This window comes from Colletotrichum navitas (assembly GCF_030913465.1).
Source record: "Colletotrichum navitas strain CBS 125086 chromosome Unknown LY79scaffold_10, whole genome shotgun sequence".
NCBI lineage: Eukaryota > Fungi > Ascomycota > Sordariomycetes > Glomerellales > Glomerellaceae > Colletotrichum > Colletotrichum navitas.
Window position 1 is genome coordinate 40,763 of NW_026850556.1, and position 14,773 is coordinate 55,535.

The following is a 14,773-nucleotide window of genomic DNA, read 5'->3' on the forward strand; positions in this document are numbered from 1 at the left end:
CTGAGCCCATTGCGTTGGGTGGGCATCAATCCCGCCTATTGTCTATCCATCGCAGACGCAATGCTAGTCAGCGGTTCTTTGATTATTAAGGTAAATAAATCAAATGAATTGGAGTTTGCCAATGCACTTCGCCTTGCCATTGAGTCTTTCATTGTTTGTCTAAGGTTCTTCCGTGGACCGTGGGCCGTTGGGAGCTATTGCCTCTTCTGGCAGGCTACCCCAATAGGAATGGCTGGCCATGTAAGTACACACGCTGTCTTCTTGACTTTGTTGCCGATTCCATGACGCAAAGACAGCCTACACGATATGAGACGGAGCATCAGAGGATTTTAGATTGATTAGATCTACACCTTCGGCAGCTCTCTCATGGCCCTGTATCGACCGCTTCATACCGACAACCCCTCCCACATCCCTGCCTTTTCTGCTTTCTTCTCCGGAAACAAGGTTATACATACAACTCAGAACACGGTGGTATCCCGGAGAACATACCTTCCTCAATCCATTTGTTCATGTTCACTGGTTTTTCTTTGCTGTCTTCGTCGCATAACTATCTGAGCCGAAGAGCCCTAGAAGGTACGCTGTCCTTGTTAGACAGAGGAAGGCCTACGGTGGTCAGCACGGCAGCTCATGGAGGGTCGGCGGGTGGTCGCACCGTTACTCCCACATTGCCCCAAGTCATGGCGTTCCAATGCGTAACGTCCAGGAATCGGTCGAGACCCAGGAAGTGGTAGCAGGCGTAAATGTGGCCAATGTCGGCTACCCAGAGAGCGACGAGGTAGCCGCGCACAACCTTGATCTCGCTCGTGAGATTGAGCACGGCAAGGCCGATCATGGCCAGGAGTAGGTAGAGGTTGCCAAGCTGGAGTGCCACGAGACGGTCATTATCAGACGCCGGAATGGGTGGAACGACCGAGCCGGCGCTCCCAACGATCTGCTCGGATATAAACCAATCCGGATTGATCACTGGTCCCAAGAAGCCGCCGACGCTTGAAACAAATGCACCTTCAGCTCGACGGCGCCGTGAGAAGAACGGGTGATACGTACAGTGAGATGGGCTCGAAGATGGTGAACACCAGCCGGGGGAAGGCTGGAAGAGCAGATGCCATGATGAAGAAAAAGCTAAATGGTGTTGTGAACGAAGGCTGGTGGGCAGATGGACAGGTACGAGTGGTGCAACAACCACAAATGCAAATCTTGCTTGGAGATGATGGCCCAGCCAGGATGGTCTAGTGATCCACAGAGGAACTAGAGTTGGTAGATCAGAACTGTGCAGTCGCGAATACTCTCTGGTCGAGACAAGCAAAAGGAATGTGGAGGGCAATAAGCAGCACAGTTGATCCGGCCCCGATAAATTGTCAAACGTTTAGCTCAGCGGCGGGCTGGTGGATGATTTGTGTAGAATGTTTGTATCCGTATTGGGGTAGTCGAGCTGCTGCAACTCTCATTGAGACATGGGGAACACTGATGCAGGTCAACAGGGGTTTCGGCGCATGTAGTTGATACCTTGCTGAACCTTCCCCTGGGTGGGAACCTTCCCCTGGGTCGGGTTGAGGTTGTGCTTGCGCGTGCCCCAAATCAGGCTCAGGGGAGAGGGAGTGAGAGAGAGGGAGTGAGAGAGAGAGAGAGAGAGGGAGAGAGAGGGGATGGCCCAGTGCGATGAACCCGAGGTGGGACGAGAGGCGTGCACGGTGAGCCATTCAGTCAGTGTCACTTTCAGGTTGCTCAGAGCAAAGTTCGTGTTGGGTTGCTTAGGCAGCTACCGCCCCTCGAAATGTTTGTCGACCGATGCTTTTGGCCAGACGCCGGTTGCAAGAAGCTCGCTACCCGTCCCAGGGGGCTTTCGTTGGGGGGTGAGGGGAGAGGAGGCGACTGGAGAGGGGCCATCACCATCAGTGCGTTGTCTTGAAAGCTTCCAGGGCTGTCCAGAGTATCCGTACGATGTAGAGAGTTGCTGTGTCGTCCAGTAGTAGCACGCGAACGGGGTGTTAGCCAACGATACTCTCAAAGTACACAAGGTGGTAGAAGAGTTACTTGGCACGCCCAGCGTCGCCGCCAGACCGTAGCAGCAGGTACCGCTTAACCAACCGCGCTAGTCTCGTTTGCCGCTCTTGTAGGTAGTGGAGAAATCTTCACGTGGAACTCCAGGCAGGCAAATGCCCTCTCTGGGAAGGGCCCTGGATCTTTGCTGTCCAGTGTGGTGAAGCTGCCCGCTGGAATGGTTGCGTGCCAATTTGTTAACTGCTGTACCCTTGCCTCCGCCTTTCGGTCAGTCACTGCGAAGGTTCTCTGTACCTACCTACCTTTTTGCACTTGTTGAAGACTCGATTCTTGGACTCCGCGTCTCTTCCGCTTGAGCCCTCCTCTTCGTCTTCTCCTCTTTCACCACTCTAAGCTTTCCACGCCCTACTTCCACTTTCGACACCACTGCAATTCTCTCTCTCTCTCTTTCTCCTCGCCCCTTTTGCTTCCTTCCATCTCTTCGCCAGTGCCAATCCCTTACCTCCAATTCCAAACCAAATGCCCACTCCGGCTCCTCTCGCCCACGATGGCCTACATCGAGCCACGCCTCATCCACCTGCTGAACGATTCCACCACGCCGCAGCTCGCTCACGCTGATCTCCCGCCCATTCGCCTGGCCTTCTCCCGTCCCTCCGAGCGACCCTTTCCTCTCGAGCCTGACACGAGCCTTCGCGAAGACCAGTCCAACGCCCCGTCTCTCGCCACCGGCCACGGAGCTGTCGACGACGGCTTTCTGGGACGGGAGCAGAGGAAGGAAGATGAGTCCATGCTCGATCGGGGCGCAGTCAACGGCACTGCGCACTTGCAGCTAAGGCTGCTCCTCGGCGAAGATCGAGACACGGCAGACTCCTCCTTCTCTATAAGCAAAATTCTCGATGAGGTGCCCGACAGCAAGGACGACACGGCCACCAAGAAGAGACACCGCACTATAACAAACAAGGACGACTTTGTGCAACTTCCGCAGCCGGTCAAGAAGCAGAAGCCGATCCAGCCCCAAGTTATGCCGGCCATGCCGCCCATCATCAACGGCTTACACGAACCACCCCCTGACGCTGCTCTCTTCCCGCCCATTGCCTCCAACGACTTCAACGAACCTGAGAGCAATCAGCTGAAGCCGATGCGGGAATTCGCGCCTGTGCCGGAAGACAAGGAGACGGAGAAACCCACCGAGACCGAGCCGGCGCCAAACAAGAATGCGAAAGCCAACAACAGCAAAACCAGGAAAAAGGCTATGAAGCCGAGGAGGAAATGGTCCGAAGCCGAGACGAATCACTTGCTTCTGGGAGTCAATCGCCATGGAGTTGGCAAGTGGACCGACATCCTCGCGGATCCCGATTTCAATTTCAATGACCGCACTGCTGGTGATCTCAAGGACCGCTTCCGCACCTGTTGTCCAAACGAGCTGCGTAGGAGCAACAGTGACCCCAAGATTGCGTCTATTGCCGTGCCGCCGACGACCCCGACGGAACCGAAGACCAAGGCTAAGGCAAAGACCGGGCTCTTGTCCGAAAACATACTCATCGCACAGGAAGAACCCGCCTTGGGGGACCAGCTGCAGGTTCCACAAGCCGAGTCTGACACATTCCCCAAAATGAAAAAGAGCAGGGCGCACAGGAAGAAGCTGGAAGACTTGGCCGAGCTAGGCATTCACGGGCCATTTAAGAAGTCTCATAGGCGCGAAAGGCGACCATTCACAGATCAAGATGATAAACAGATACTAGAAGGCCTGGACAAATATGGGCCTGCTTGGACCAAGATCCAGAGAGATCCGCGCTTCAGCCTCTCAGGGCGGCAACCCACGGATCTCAGGGACAGAGTGCGGAACAAGTACCCTAGCGTGTATGCCAAGATTGAAAAGGGTCTGTTCCAGCCCCAAGATGGCAGAGGGGGCGACACGCTTGAGCCTACGGTCAGCATGAGCATCGCCAACAACTTACAGCCGAACCGGCCGCCCCCAATGGAGGCGAACCTAAACCGGGTCAACTCCAAGGAGGATTTGCCCAGGTGGCCACTGTCCGTCCTCGACAACGGAGAATTGCCTGTTGTTCCGCAGGTCTTTGACTTTGGCGAAACCACAACAGTCGCGTTCATGGGCAGCGCAGGTGAGATGGACATTTCCCGCTTGTTGCTGGACGACTCGCAGGTTGGCAATTCGGCACGGTATGCGCCTGATCAACCGTCAGACTCGACGTCACCCTGAACATCACCGGGAATCGGGAATCGGGGACGGGAGATCTTCTGCGGTTTCCGCCGTGCGATGACTTGAAGAATCTCCTGGATGGCTGGAGCTATCCTTACCAACGTGGTCCAGCCACACATGCCTTGCACATATACCAGGCATCCGTCTGGACACATTTGTTCTTCCTCTTTTTTTTCTTCTTTTTTTCTTGAGGCGCCGGGCTTTACATGGAACTTTAGAATCAAAAGCGTCGCGATTGTTTGCTTTGCGTGGCGTACAAGGGGGACGGGGCGCTTTGCTTCCTCAACGGTCGTTTCTGGACATATAACTTATACCAAACTGGGATATCCTTACCCGCGTTACGGAGACATGGCGCATAATCAGTTGCCTCGGGGCAAGAACTGAGCAGAAAAAAAGATTGGGATACTAGAAGGACCACAGTCGTTTCTATGCAAGAGCGTGAGTTCCTGCATCATCACTGCTCCAGGGCTTTTGAATCGGCTGTTCGAGTAGAGAGTGTCGATAAAGCCATTGTGAGCTAGAGCACCAATCGCTAGATGATTGTACTTGACACTCGTGTTCCCCTGCTGCTGTTCGTTCCCGTGTCAAAACCCATGAGTACAAGTCGCCCAATTCGCGGCGTCGCCTAGCTACCAAAGCTGGTACGGTGAAGGGAATATGTGTATGGTAACCGCTCCTTCCCCCTCTGTCCTGGTTTCCTGCAAAGAGTTCCTGCCCCACCACGGCCGACAACCAACTCGGTGCGGCGACCTTCAACAGTGCTCCAGGCGCGGGTTGGTTGAGACCTATAAGCACGGACCACCTCGCTTAGTCCGGCCACTGAACAGCGCCGGATTATCGAAGCCCCGCCCGTCCAGTGAGGTGCCGCCCACAGAAGGCCGTAGGGCTCGAAAAACCTAGCACGAGAGAAAATTTGGCGTTCTCGTCGCTGCACTCCCAAGTCTCGAGATCGAAATTTTGAGTATCCTCGACTTCGACCTTCACACCCACCGACCAGATACCCCCATAGACTAACCGGCAGTCAGACAAGATGGGCAAGGGACTGTAAGTCTGATCAAACCCCTCTCCCTCATCCCTTTACGCCGATTCAATGGCGACGTCGAATGCGAGACCAATATTCCTGCCGCCGTGCGGGAGGGTTGCAGAATCTCGACGATGCCGGCGAGGAATCCAACGAACAAGAACTCTGACAATGCCCTCACAGCAAGAAGCACCAGAAGCGCCTTAGCGCGCCTTCGCACTGGCTCCTGGACAAGCTGTCCGGAACCTACGCGCCCCGCCCCTCGGCCGGTCCTCACAAGCTCCGCGACTGCCTGCCGCTCATCGTCTTCCTGCGCAACCGCCTCAAGTACGCGCTCAACTTCCGCGAGACCAAGTCCATCATGATGCAGCGCCTCATCAAGGTCGACGGCAAGATCCGCACCGACATCACCTACCCCGCCGGCTTCATGGATGTCATCACCATCGAGAAGACGGGCGAGAACTTCCGTCTCATCTACGACACCAAGGGCCGCTTCACTGTCCACCGCATCCAGGCCGAGGAGGCCGAGTACAAGCTCGGCAAGGTCAAGCGCGTCCAGCTCGGCCGCGGTGGAATCCCATTCTTGGTCACGCACGATGCGAGAACGTGAGTCATCACCTGTTCTGTCAGACATCATTCAGCCGTTGGATCAAGCTTTGGTCGATTCGCTATCACCCCCAAAGTACTCTTGGTTGCGTCTATTTCCTGAAATATGTCTTCACTCCCCCCCGCGGGAGGAAGCGGAAGCAACGTTTAAAAGAAGAAGACTGGCCGATAACGAACAAGAGATTGGAGCTGCAAACATCCGACGGCTGTAATGTATCGCCCCCGTTACGGAACCCCCCCTTTGCTGACCTGTGCCACTTTCGAATATAGCATCCGCTACCCTGACCCCCTCATCAAGGTCAACGACACGGTCAAGATTGACCTCAAGACTGGTAAGATCCAGGACTTCATCAAGTTCGACACTGGCTCCATCGCCATGGTCACTGGTGGTCGCAACATGGGTCGTGTCGGTGTCATCACCCACCGTGAGCGCCACGATGGAGGTTTCAACATCGTCCACATCAAGGACGCCATTGACAACACCTTCGCCACCCGCGAGTCCAACGTCTTCGTCATCGGCTCTGAGAAGCCCTGGATCTCCCTGCCCAAGGGCAAGGGTGTCAAGCTCACCATCGCCGAGGAGCGTGACCGCCGCCGCGCCAACGCCCTTGCCGGCAACTAAGCTCCCTCTTCTCAAGAGAGTTGTGAGAGTGACTGCTGCTGCGTGCGTGCAGGGTCCCCTCCTCGTCAATATATGAATGGGCATGGGGGCCGCCTGACGCATTTTCGTGATGTCTGTCCAGGACGAAAACGGTTATTTGGGTCGGGCAAATGGGATTGTGCATGATCGAAAAAAATTAACGGAGTCCAGGGCTGATTTTAGAGTTGTCGGCTTTGACTACCCGGCAGATAGCTGTATTGCGGCCAATACCAAGCCATTGATGGTCACTCTTCCGCCCAATCCTTGAGTTCCCATATATATGCATGTCTCCGGTGGACGTGATGTTCTTGTGTGTTGAATGACCAGCGTGGCTTATTCCGCCGATTGGGGGAGGAGCCTAGACCCCGTGGCTTCAAGAGGCGGGCCTCTGGTGTCCACACACGGGGAGGCATCGTCGTCCGTCATCATATACACGGCACCCCGGCCGGATCCTTTCATCCAGCCAAACCGAGCCCGCTCAGCCCACCATCCACCCTTCCCCGGCCTGCATAGGAGGATCACCGCCCCAGTCCGGGCGTCAGGAACGTGGCCCGCCACTTGTGTGTTTACTCAACATCCCAATCGGCCCTGCCGGCTCTCTCCTCTCCCCTAGCCGCCGCCGTCCGAGCCTAGGCCCTCGAGGAAACAGCGGCGTTGGGGGAGGGCGAGCCTCCAGCGCGAGGCTTGCTTTTTCCTCCTTGTTCCCAGCGGGGCGTGGCAGAATGGTCCGCTCGCCTCCCAAGGTCGCCCCTTCTCCTGGACGACACCGCATCGTACAGTAGCCGCTTTCCATGCTTCCTCACCCGGGGAAGCCACCCGTGTGGGCCATCAAGCCGGTCACGTTTGTGCCTCCCCCGCGCAATAGCGGCAAGCGCACCGCCCGCGGCCTCGAACCCGGCGGTACTCTAGCAAGACGACGACAGTACCTAGCAAAGAGAAGAAGAAAAAAATTGCAAACCGGCAGGCTCGGGGGGGGGAGGCCAGGCGGTCTCGTGCCCGTTGGTGCACGCTGGTATGACGCAGACTTGCTCCGTACTAGGTCAAAAGTATTGTTACATCAATCAGGATATCCCCATTCATTCTGCCTTAAACTGATAGATCTGGCTGGCAGTATTAGCTGCTGATTGGGTTGCTTTTTTCGCTGCTGTAACAAGACTTTTGACCTAGTACTTACGTCCGTAGTTAGCGAACCCAGCTGCTTTCACTGGGGTTGTCTCCCCTCCCCCCCCCCTGCCCCGCCGGAATTGGTCATTACATTACGATATCCCCGGGTACTTGCCTCCCCTCGGGTGAGGGGTTGAGCACCGGTGCCCCTTGCCCCTGATGGGGTGGTGGCGGCGGCAGCTCCTCGTGATGCATCAGCTCGAGACATACCTCAGTTCCTCCCCCCGGGATTTCTTGACGGCTGTCTGTTTCCGATCTGCGGAGCCGGAAGTCGTCACAAATCAAAATCGGCCTGTGCCGTGGAGGAACCCTCTCTCGCGCCTGGGCAAACACACGGCTGGTCCGTAGCTCTGGGACGGTCGGCAGGGTCACAAAGAGCCGTTCGTGGTGTTGAACTCTCTCATGGTCTTGTTTACTGGCCTGTCTATATCGATTGTCTCTGTGCGACACAGACCACATCGGATATTGGGGCCCTTGCCGAGGAGCATCTCGGGGTGCTTCTGCGCGAAGGGCTGGCGTGACGTTGGAACACCCCGCCTTTGTGGTCCCCTAACCCCGCCGTGCCACCCACACTACCGTACCAAAACGCCCTCAGCGGGGATCACGCTTTCTGCTGTGCTATGGCCATGCGCTATTTTGACAACGGCCACCCTTGTTGTCTGTCCCTCGTTCCTAGTAAAGCCACTGCCAGTAGACAGCCACTACTAGTAGACAGCCACTGGTGCCATGCTCTCCATACGAATATCTCAATACATCCTCCGTAGGTCCTCAGGTGAACATGGCTAGCCGCTTGGTGCTTCCGGTGAGGACAGGGCCGCCTGGCGCTAACAATTGCCCCCCGGGCATTGAGCTTCCCTACGCCGGCAACCAACACCACGCCGTGAAAACTCCTCGAACGCATCTTACCGCCGCACTTGAGACATTGGCAGCCAGTGAGAGCGCGCCGGGGGACGCCAGTGCCGGTGCCCCAGACATGCCCATTCTTTCTTTCTTCGTTCCAGAGCATGCGGGGGCGGGTGTGCTGCAGGCTTGGAAACCCTCGATTGCGGCCTAGCCTGGAACTCGGGAGCTGCTTGCCTCGCACTTTCGTTCCAGCAATGGCCGGCATAGACGACCCGATGTTTCGCGGCTGCCAGCAAGTTCTTCTCAGCCTGACGGGAGGGAGGCATCTGGCCGCAGGCTGGAAAACCACCCAAGAAGTGAAGAGCAGGGCCATAGGGGCCAAGAGTCCTTGTGTCGCACAAGAGGGTCGTTTGGCGGTGTCCTGCTCAGGAGGTCTCTGAGCCGTGGAAAGATTCGTCGGCGCGCAGCTAGTGGGTGTGTAAGACATATCCATATCCGTTTGGTCGACGTATACGAGGAACGCTCGTCCCACGGTGACGGCGCGCCATTGGCTATGCGTAGGCCAACCTCGACGCTTATTGAGGCCTCTCTGGGCAACGAATTCAAAGTAAAGCCGGGGGGGTGTATCGAGTCGCTGCTTCAGCCTGGATAATCGCATGAGCCAGAGGAGCCGGAGGAATATTCGTCACCACAACTTAGGAGATTCCTCGTCGGCTTTCCTGACTTGGCCATTCGGTCTTTGTCTTAATGTTAGTCCTTGGGGACCCACCTGCGTAGCAACTTTCTAAGCTGCATAGCCTGGCCACCCGTGATCGAATCTCATCGATTGTCGGGGTTTACAGGACGCGGAGCAAGGGAGGGTTACGCTGCAGCATGGGAGGCAAGCGCCTAGTGACGCACCGAAAATCCTTTGGGCACGTCGTCGGGAGGGCTGAGCGGGCGTTGGATCAGCTTGCCGTAGCATTTCATATCATCAGAGGACGCACAGTTCTGGGACGAAACACTGCGGTCGAACACGCTTTGGATGCTGTGCTATGGGGGCTACTGAGGGTGCTGCTCGAGAAGTCGCGTTGCTATTCAACGGTCGTTTGACTTTGTGCGACCCGAACCTGCATCGTCTCGTCTTACAGCAGCGTCTGTATGACGGCCAGTCTGGGGTATTAATTGTGTGCGACCTGTTCCGCACGTCGCATGCATGCAACTGAGGGCGCCTCGCTGGGTAAACCGACTTCGAAAGGGTGACATCCAGTGGTTTTCTGTGGTCAGAAAGCGACATGCTGCTTACCACCTGTTTCCGCAATATCAGAAACATTATTGAGCTTATGTCATTCTGCCGGAAAGCGGATTTCCCGGATGCTACCAGTGGGCGGCAGCCAGCAGCAAGATTGTTCTCCCTGGCCAGGTGGCCGCCGGCAAGAGGAGCCTCGCAGGCATGATCAGCCGCAGTGTTCACTAATGACCGATGGGATAGTCCATCAGAAGGTTGCGACTCGGCCAGCATCGCGCAGAAACCTGCAGTGGACGGTGGACGGTGAACGGTGAACTCGACGATCCAAGTAGGCTTCACGCCTGCCCCCAGTGCCGCGAGACAGCAACCATGGCCATTGGTTTTGTTGTGCTCGACCGGAGGCCAGCAACGGGCCTGCGTCCTCCTCGAGTCGGCGGCGGCCACCTTTGGCTGTTACCCCTCAAGCGCAAGCGAGCCCGCCCCGCCGAGTCTACACCGATAAGGCCGGTGCTTCATCGGAACTCAGGGGCCCTTTTGTCGCTCACCAAAAGTCGGAACCCGTGGTCACGGGAAGAGTCTGGGTTTTCTAGGCCCCCTGTCTCCCCCTGTTGCTCGCCGTTGGGGAGGAGGGGTGGGTACTATGCTGATTGAGAAGTACGGAGGTTGCGTCTGCTTGCCTAGCACCAAGAATGCCCAGAGCAACAACGCAGATGCCATCTCGGGACAACCAGACTTCTGGGTCTCTCTCGAGTTGGTTCCTTTGTTGGGCTAACGTTGCCGATGGCTTGATCACGTTGATGTGAAGGTCGACCGAGAGGGTGGGATGTCGTTGGTAATCTGACTCCGGGTCGGCTGACTTCGCGAAGTAAACTGTGAAAGGCTCTGTGTGTGCCCAAAGCTCCCAAGCAACCCCACCAGTGGGGGTCACACCTCCACCGCAACCCAGCATCGCTTTCTGGTGATGGCATGGAAGCCTATGTCGTCTGTCGTCTTCCATTTCTGTTGCCATCGTCCTTTGGCCTCCTGGTCTCTTAGGCCTGGCCATTTTTTCCCGCATCAACTCCGACACACCCCCACACCCCCCTCCTCTATTTGTTGCTCCCATGTTTGGGTTCATAGCCGCCACTCATCGTCACCGAGAACTGGTCAGTGGCAGAGGGTAGGTAAGCGAGAGCTCGAGATGGTTTCGAGCCCACTCGGTCGTCATCGTAGTCGCCGTTGTCACCGCCGCCGTCTCTGCCGAGACCGGGTTGATGGGCGGTTCGCCGAGGAGGACAACGATTTCGGAATATTCCAGCTTTGTGACTGTCCCCGCCCGCCCTCCTCTCAACTGCACGAGCACTCAAGCGCCCAGGCCCGATATCGTCCTCTTTCTTGTGTCTCCAGCAAAGTTGCAACGAAACCATCCAAGTTGGTTGCTCCACCCCAGAGCTTACTAGCTAGGCTGGCACGGTAGCAGACCAAACTATGTACTCCCAGGTACTTGTTTGACTGAGCACCAGCTCAGTTTCCCACACCCTCGCTGACGACTCAGGCATGCCGCCTTTGCTCGCTTGGTGGCCGTGCTTCATCGTGCCTTGCGGGCCCTCCGCCTTCTTGTTTCTTGACTTTTTGGGCCAATACCCTACCTGTCCGGTGTGCCGATTGGCTAATACGTGGTCGTCTGTCCGCACGCTACATCTACCCTTGCTGCACCATGTTCCAAATGAGGGAAACGGTACCCCTAGATACTTGATGTTTGGGTCACGCTCTCGACTCCTGCCACGGAAGAGAGGGCAAAAAGCATCGTTATTAAAGAGAAGGGCCCCGTCGCTGTTCATCATGTCCGCTTGCCCCCATCCTTTTGGCTGCGTAGCCTCCGTCGTGTTCGATTGCGACATTACTTGTAGACTTTGGCTCTTATCGTAGACGATTACGCTCGTTTTCAAACACCTTTAAACGCCTCCCTCGTCCTCTCTCTCTCTTGCCCTCCCTCTCTCTCCCTCTCGGCCGAGCTCGCACCTCCACATCGACGGCACAGATCAACACAACCGTGCACCCCGCCTGACAGCTACGGCACACTGGCACCGGACTCGGTTTCCGGATATATATATATCTAGGTCACGGCTTCCCAAACACGGCGTTCCAAAAAGGCCGGAATCATAAGCTCACGGTGTTCGGATCCCGACGTTCAAAATCCGGCTCTTGTCATCACCAAAGAACAAAAAGTCTGCATAAATCCCAACGCCGACGCAACCCATCTTACACACGCGACCCCTCGGCGTAACCCACCGTACCCCGGTCAGTCTGTCTGCAAGCCAATAACAGGCGGCAGCCGCATCTGCATTGGTGTAAATGTCCTTCGTCCCCTGCATGTCGGCCAGGCGCGCTGCGAGGCCCCTTCTGAACCATGGCTTGAGGGGCCAGCTCGCGGGGCCTACCGCCCGTGCCGGTCGGAGCTTCTCGGCGACGGCCACTCAACGGAGCGGCTCTCAGGCCAACGCCGGCGGTTCGGCCAACAACGTGCAACACGGTTGGAGTGGGAGGTCAGTTTTGGCAGTCGCTTTGGCCACAGGCACTGTCGGATGGGGTCTCGCCAGTTCGACGAGGGACAACTCCGCCGGTGCTGGCTTCTTTCCCCTGGGCAGCGGTCTGCTCTCCCCGGATAGCCAGTCTCGTCCAATCAACTACGCCACGATAGAGGAGATGGAGCAGGTTGGTTGTTTTCTGTACTGTGTAGCGTATCGCGGTCATTGACATTCTGCACAGGCTCTGAAGGAAATTCGACAGGAGCTGGGCGGCGAGGACATCATCTCCACCGATCCGGAAGACTTGCACGCTCACGGATATTCGGAGTGGTCATCATCCAACCCTGACGGCCTGCCCGTCGCCGTCGCGTACCCGCGCTCGACAGAGCAGGTGTCGACGATTGCCCGAGTATGCTTCAAATACAACGTTCCCATCATCCCTTACTCGGGAGGTTCTAGCTTGGAAGGAAACTTTTCGGCCCCTTACGGAGGAATCAGCGTCGACTTCGCCTTCATGGACCAGATCCTTTCCTTCAACAAGGAGGACATGGATATCGTCGTGCAGCCCAGCATTGGATGGCAGGATTTGAACGAGAAACTCTCAGAACTGGAGAGCGGTCTCTTCTTTCCCATCGACCCAGGTAAGAGAGGATCGACGCCGTGCTCCGGATACCGAGATAGTGATGACTGACCCATTGGAAAGGCCCGAGTGCTAAGATTGGCGGAATGATCGGTACTAACTGCTCGGGTACTAACGCGGTCAGATACGGAACCATGAAAGACTGGGTAATCAACCTCACTGTTGTGTTGGCAGACGGCACTGTGGTCAAGACGCGACGACGGCCGAGAAAGTCGTCGGCGGGTTACAACCTCAACAGTTTGTTCGTTGGATCCGAGGGAACGCTGGGATTGGTGACAGAAGGTGCGTTGTCCCTTCCCGTTTGCGCCGCCGGCACTGGTCGATGCAACTTCCAGCCTGAATCCCCTTATCGAGGTACTGACATAATCACAGCAACCCTCAAGCTCACGGTTGTACCCGAAGACTTTTCTGTGGCGGTGGTCACGTTTCCCAGCATCAGAGATGCCGCAGCTGCCGCAGCCGAGGTCATGCGCAACGGTATCCCCGTGGCGGCCATGGAAATCATGGACGAGGTCCAGATGAAGGTCGTCAACATGGGCGGTGCAACGGCTCCCCGCGTCTGGAAAGAGCTCCCGACGCTGTTCTTCAAGTTCTCCGGCACCAAGGCCGGCGTCAAGGAGAACATCAGCCTCGTCCAGAAGATCACCAAGAACCACAAGGGTGGCAACTTTGAGTTCGCCAAGGATGCCCTGGAGCAGAAGCTGCTGTGGTCTGCGCGCAAAGAGTCGCTATGGTCGATGTTGGCGCTGCGAAAGGATGGCGAAGAAGTTTGTGAGTCTCGTCGTCGGGCTTGAAGTTTGCAGAGGCATCGTGGACTAACAGCTCGTAGGGAGCACGGATGTCGCGGTTCCCTTCAGCCGTCTGGCCGATCTAATCGAAGTCAGCAAGAAAGAGATGGACGATATGGGGCTTTTCGCGAGCATCCTGGGCCATATCGGGGACGGCAACTTCCACGAGAGCATCATCTACAACCGGACGATCCCCGAAGAAAGGGAGAAGGTCGAGAAGTGCGTCCACAACATGGTGAAGCGGGCTATTGAAATGGAGGGAACTTGTACCGGCGAACACTCGATCGGCTGGGGCAAGAAGGGCTCGCTTCTCCTCGAGGTCGGTCCCGACACGCTCGACGTGATGAAGTCCATCAAGCGGGCGTTGGATCCAAAGTGGATAATGAACCCTGGTAAGATCATGGATATTCCCCCCGGTTCAAGGACGAACTTGAGCTCCTAGACAAGATGGCTCCGTCGCGCTGTCTTTGGTTCACGCGCAACATAGCCGCGGCCGGAATATCGTAAGCATTGTTGATGATAGCTGGATTGATGATCTGGGGGAAAGGATTACCATGGGGCTTGCCTCATGTACTCGGTCGGTTCTTAGGGGCGAAGATCATGAAGCATCAGTGATCCGTGTGCAAAAAGGGGACGAGTGCACAAGACATACTTGCATGCCTTTCATGGCCGGCGCATCCAGCGGGGGTGGAAGCATGGGGAAACGGGTAACAAAAGTCTGAAGGCCATCTGTTCTATTTCCGGTATCGACACTCATAGCAAATAACCTATCGTGCTCGTTCCTTCTCAAGATGAAGTGGGTACTTCATCCGGACACTGTTCTGCTCAGACGATGCTTGGCAATGCTCCATCTACCAAGAAGCATCCTTTCACTGCAGGTCTATCTGCTAGGCGCCAGAAGGGTTTCATACGATCCTTCGTATTGGCCTGCTTTTTGGGCAATTAAAGTTACTTGCCTCACTCAAAAGCACCCATCCGGCGGTAGGTAGTGTTACAGATGCTTTTGAGGCGGTGAATGATGGCAATCAAATTGTTAGATAGATAGTATGCGGCTAGCTGCATGGGCACGGGAAACAATTACCTTGGAACGGGCAACAACGGCCATTCATGATTTTTT

At 56.2% G+C, this 14,773-nt stretch overlaps 7 protein-coding genes across 7 annotated transcripts; 3 read left to right on the top strand and 4 right to left on the bottom strand.

Annotated features, from left to right (window-relative positions):
• Positions 1–625: 625 nt before the first annotated feature.
• LY79DRAFT_666969 (uncharacterized protein) lies at positions 626–1,106 on the bottom strand (the record flags this gene model as incomplete). Its single annotated transcript, XM_060563306.1, has 2 exons — positions 626–986; positions 1,045–1,106. 2 exons carry the CDS (start codon positions 1,104–1,106, stop codon positions 626–628), a joined length of 423 nt encoding a protein of 140 aa, XP_060417626.1.
• A 1,056-nt stretch (positions 1,107–2,162) lies between these two features.
• Positions 2,163–4,399, top strand: LY79DRAFT_542688 (MYB DNA-binding domain-containing protein). The gene has a single exon (XM_060557016.1). It carries the CDS (start codon positions 2,546–2,548, stop codon positions 4,217–4,219), a length of 1,674 nt encoding a protein of 557 aa, XP_060417627.1. The 5' UTR covers positions 2,163–2,545; the 3' UTR covers positions 4,220–4,399.
• An 850-nt stretch (positions 4,400–5,249) lies between these two features.
• On the top strand, positions 5,250–6,468 carry LY79DRAFT_666971 (ribosomal family S4e; the record flags this gene model as incomplete). Its single annotated transcript, XM_060563307.1, has 3 exons — positions 5,250–5,263; positions 5,424–5,846; positions 6,117–6,468. The coding sequence occupies 3 exons, from the start codon at positions 5,250–5,252 to the stop codon at positions 6,466–6,468; spliced, it is 789 nt and encodes a 262-aa protein (XP_060417628.1).
• A 1,688-nt stretch (positions 6,469–8,156) lies between these two features.
• On the bottom strand, positions 8,157–9,309 carry LY79DRAFT_31192 (uncharacterized protein). The gene has a single exon (XM_060552348.1). It carries the CDS (start codon positions 9,149–9,151, stop codon positions 8,282–8,284), a length of 870 nt encoding a protein of 289 aa, XP_060417629.1. The 5' UTR covers positions 9,152–9,309; the 3' UTR covers positions 8,157–8,281.
• On the bottom strand, positions 9,267–10,150 carry LY79DRAFT_31318 (uncharacterized protein). The gene is made up of 2 exons (XM_060552356.1): positions 9,480–10,150; positions 9,267–9,424 (listed from the first exon to the last, which is right to left on the bottom strand). Exons 1-2 carry the CDS (start codon positions 9,992–9,994, stop codon positions 9,382–9,384), a joined length of 558 nt encoding a protein of 185 aa, XP_060417630.1. The 5' UTR covers positions 9,995–10,150; the 3' UTR covers positions 9,267–9,381.
• On the bottom strand, positions 10,151–11,105 carry LY79DRAFT_31303 (uncharacterized protein). Its single transcript, XM_060552354.1, has one exon. The coding sequence runs from the start codon at positions 10,836–10,838 to the stop codon at positions 10,308–10,310; it is 531 nt and encodes a 176-aa protein (XP_060417631.1). The 5' UTR covers positions 10,839–11,105; the 3' UTR covers positions 10,151–10,307.
• A 950-nt stretch (positions 11,106–12,055) lies between these two features.
• Positions 12,056–14,098, top strand: LY79DRAFT_508562 (glycolate oxidase; the record flags this gene model as incomplete). The annotated part of the gene is made up of 5 exons (XM_060553956.1): positions 12,056–12,415; positions 12,470–12,869; positions 12,932–13,150; positions 13,241–13,639; positions 13,698–14,098. 5 exons carry the CDS (start codon positions 12,056–12,058, stop codon positions 14,096–14,098), a joined length of 1,779 nt encoding a protein of 592 aa, XP_060417632.1.
• Between the last annotated feature and the right edge of the window lie 675 nt (positions 14,099–14,773).

Bases quoted from the DNA above. Each gene is read 5' to 3' on its own strand.
- LY79DRAFT_542688 (XM_060557016.1), top strand. From the start codon at position 2,546: ATGGCCTACATCGAGCCACGCCTCATCCACCTGCTGAACGATTCCACC.
- LY79DRAFT_31192 (XM_060552348.1), bottom strand. From the start codon at position 9,151: ATGCGATTATCCAGGCTGAAGCAGCGACTCGATACACCCCCCCGGCTT.
- LY79DRAFT_31318 (XM_060552356.1), bottom strand. From the start codon at position 9,994: ATGCTGGCCGAGTCGCAACCTTCTGATGGACTATCCCATCGGTCATTA. The intron at 9,425-9,479 runs GTGCGTCCTCTG...ACGCCCGCTCAG, and splicing joins CAGTGTTTCGTCCCAGAACT to CCCTCCCGACGACGTGCCCA.
- LY79DRAFT_31303 (XM_060552354.1), bottom strand. From the start codon at position 10,838: ATGAACCCAAACATGGGAGCAACAAATAGAGGAGGGGGGTGTGGGGGT.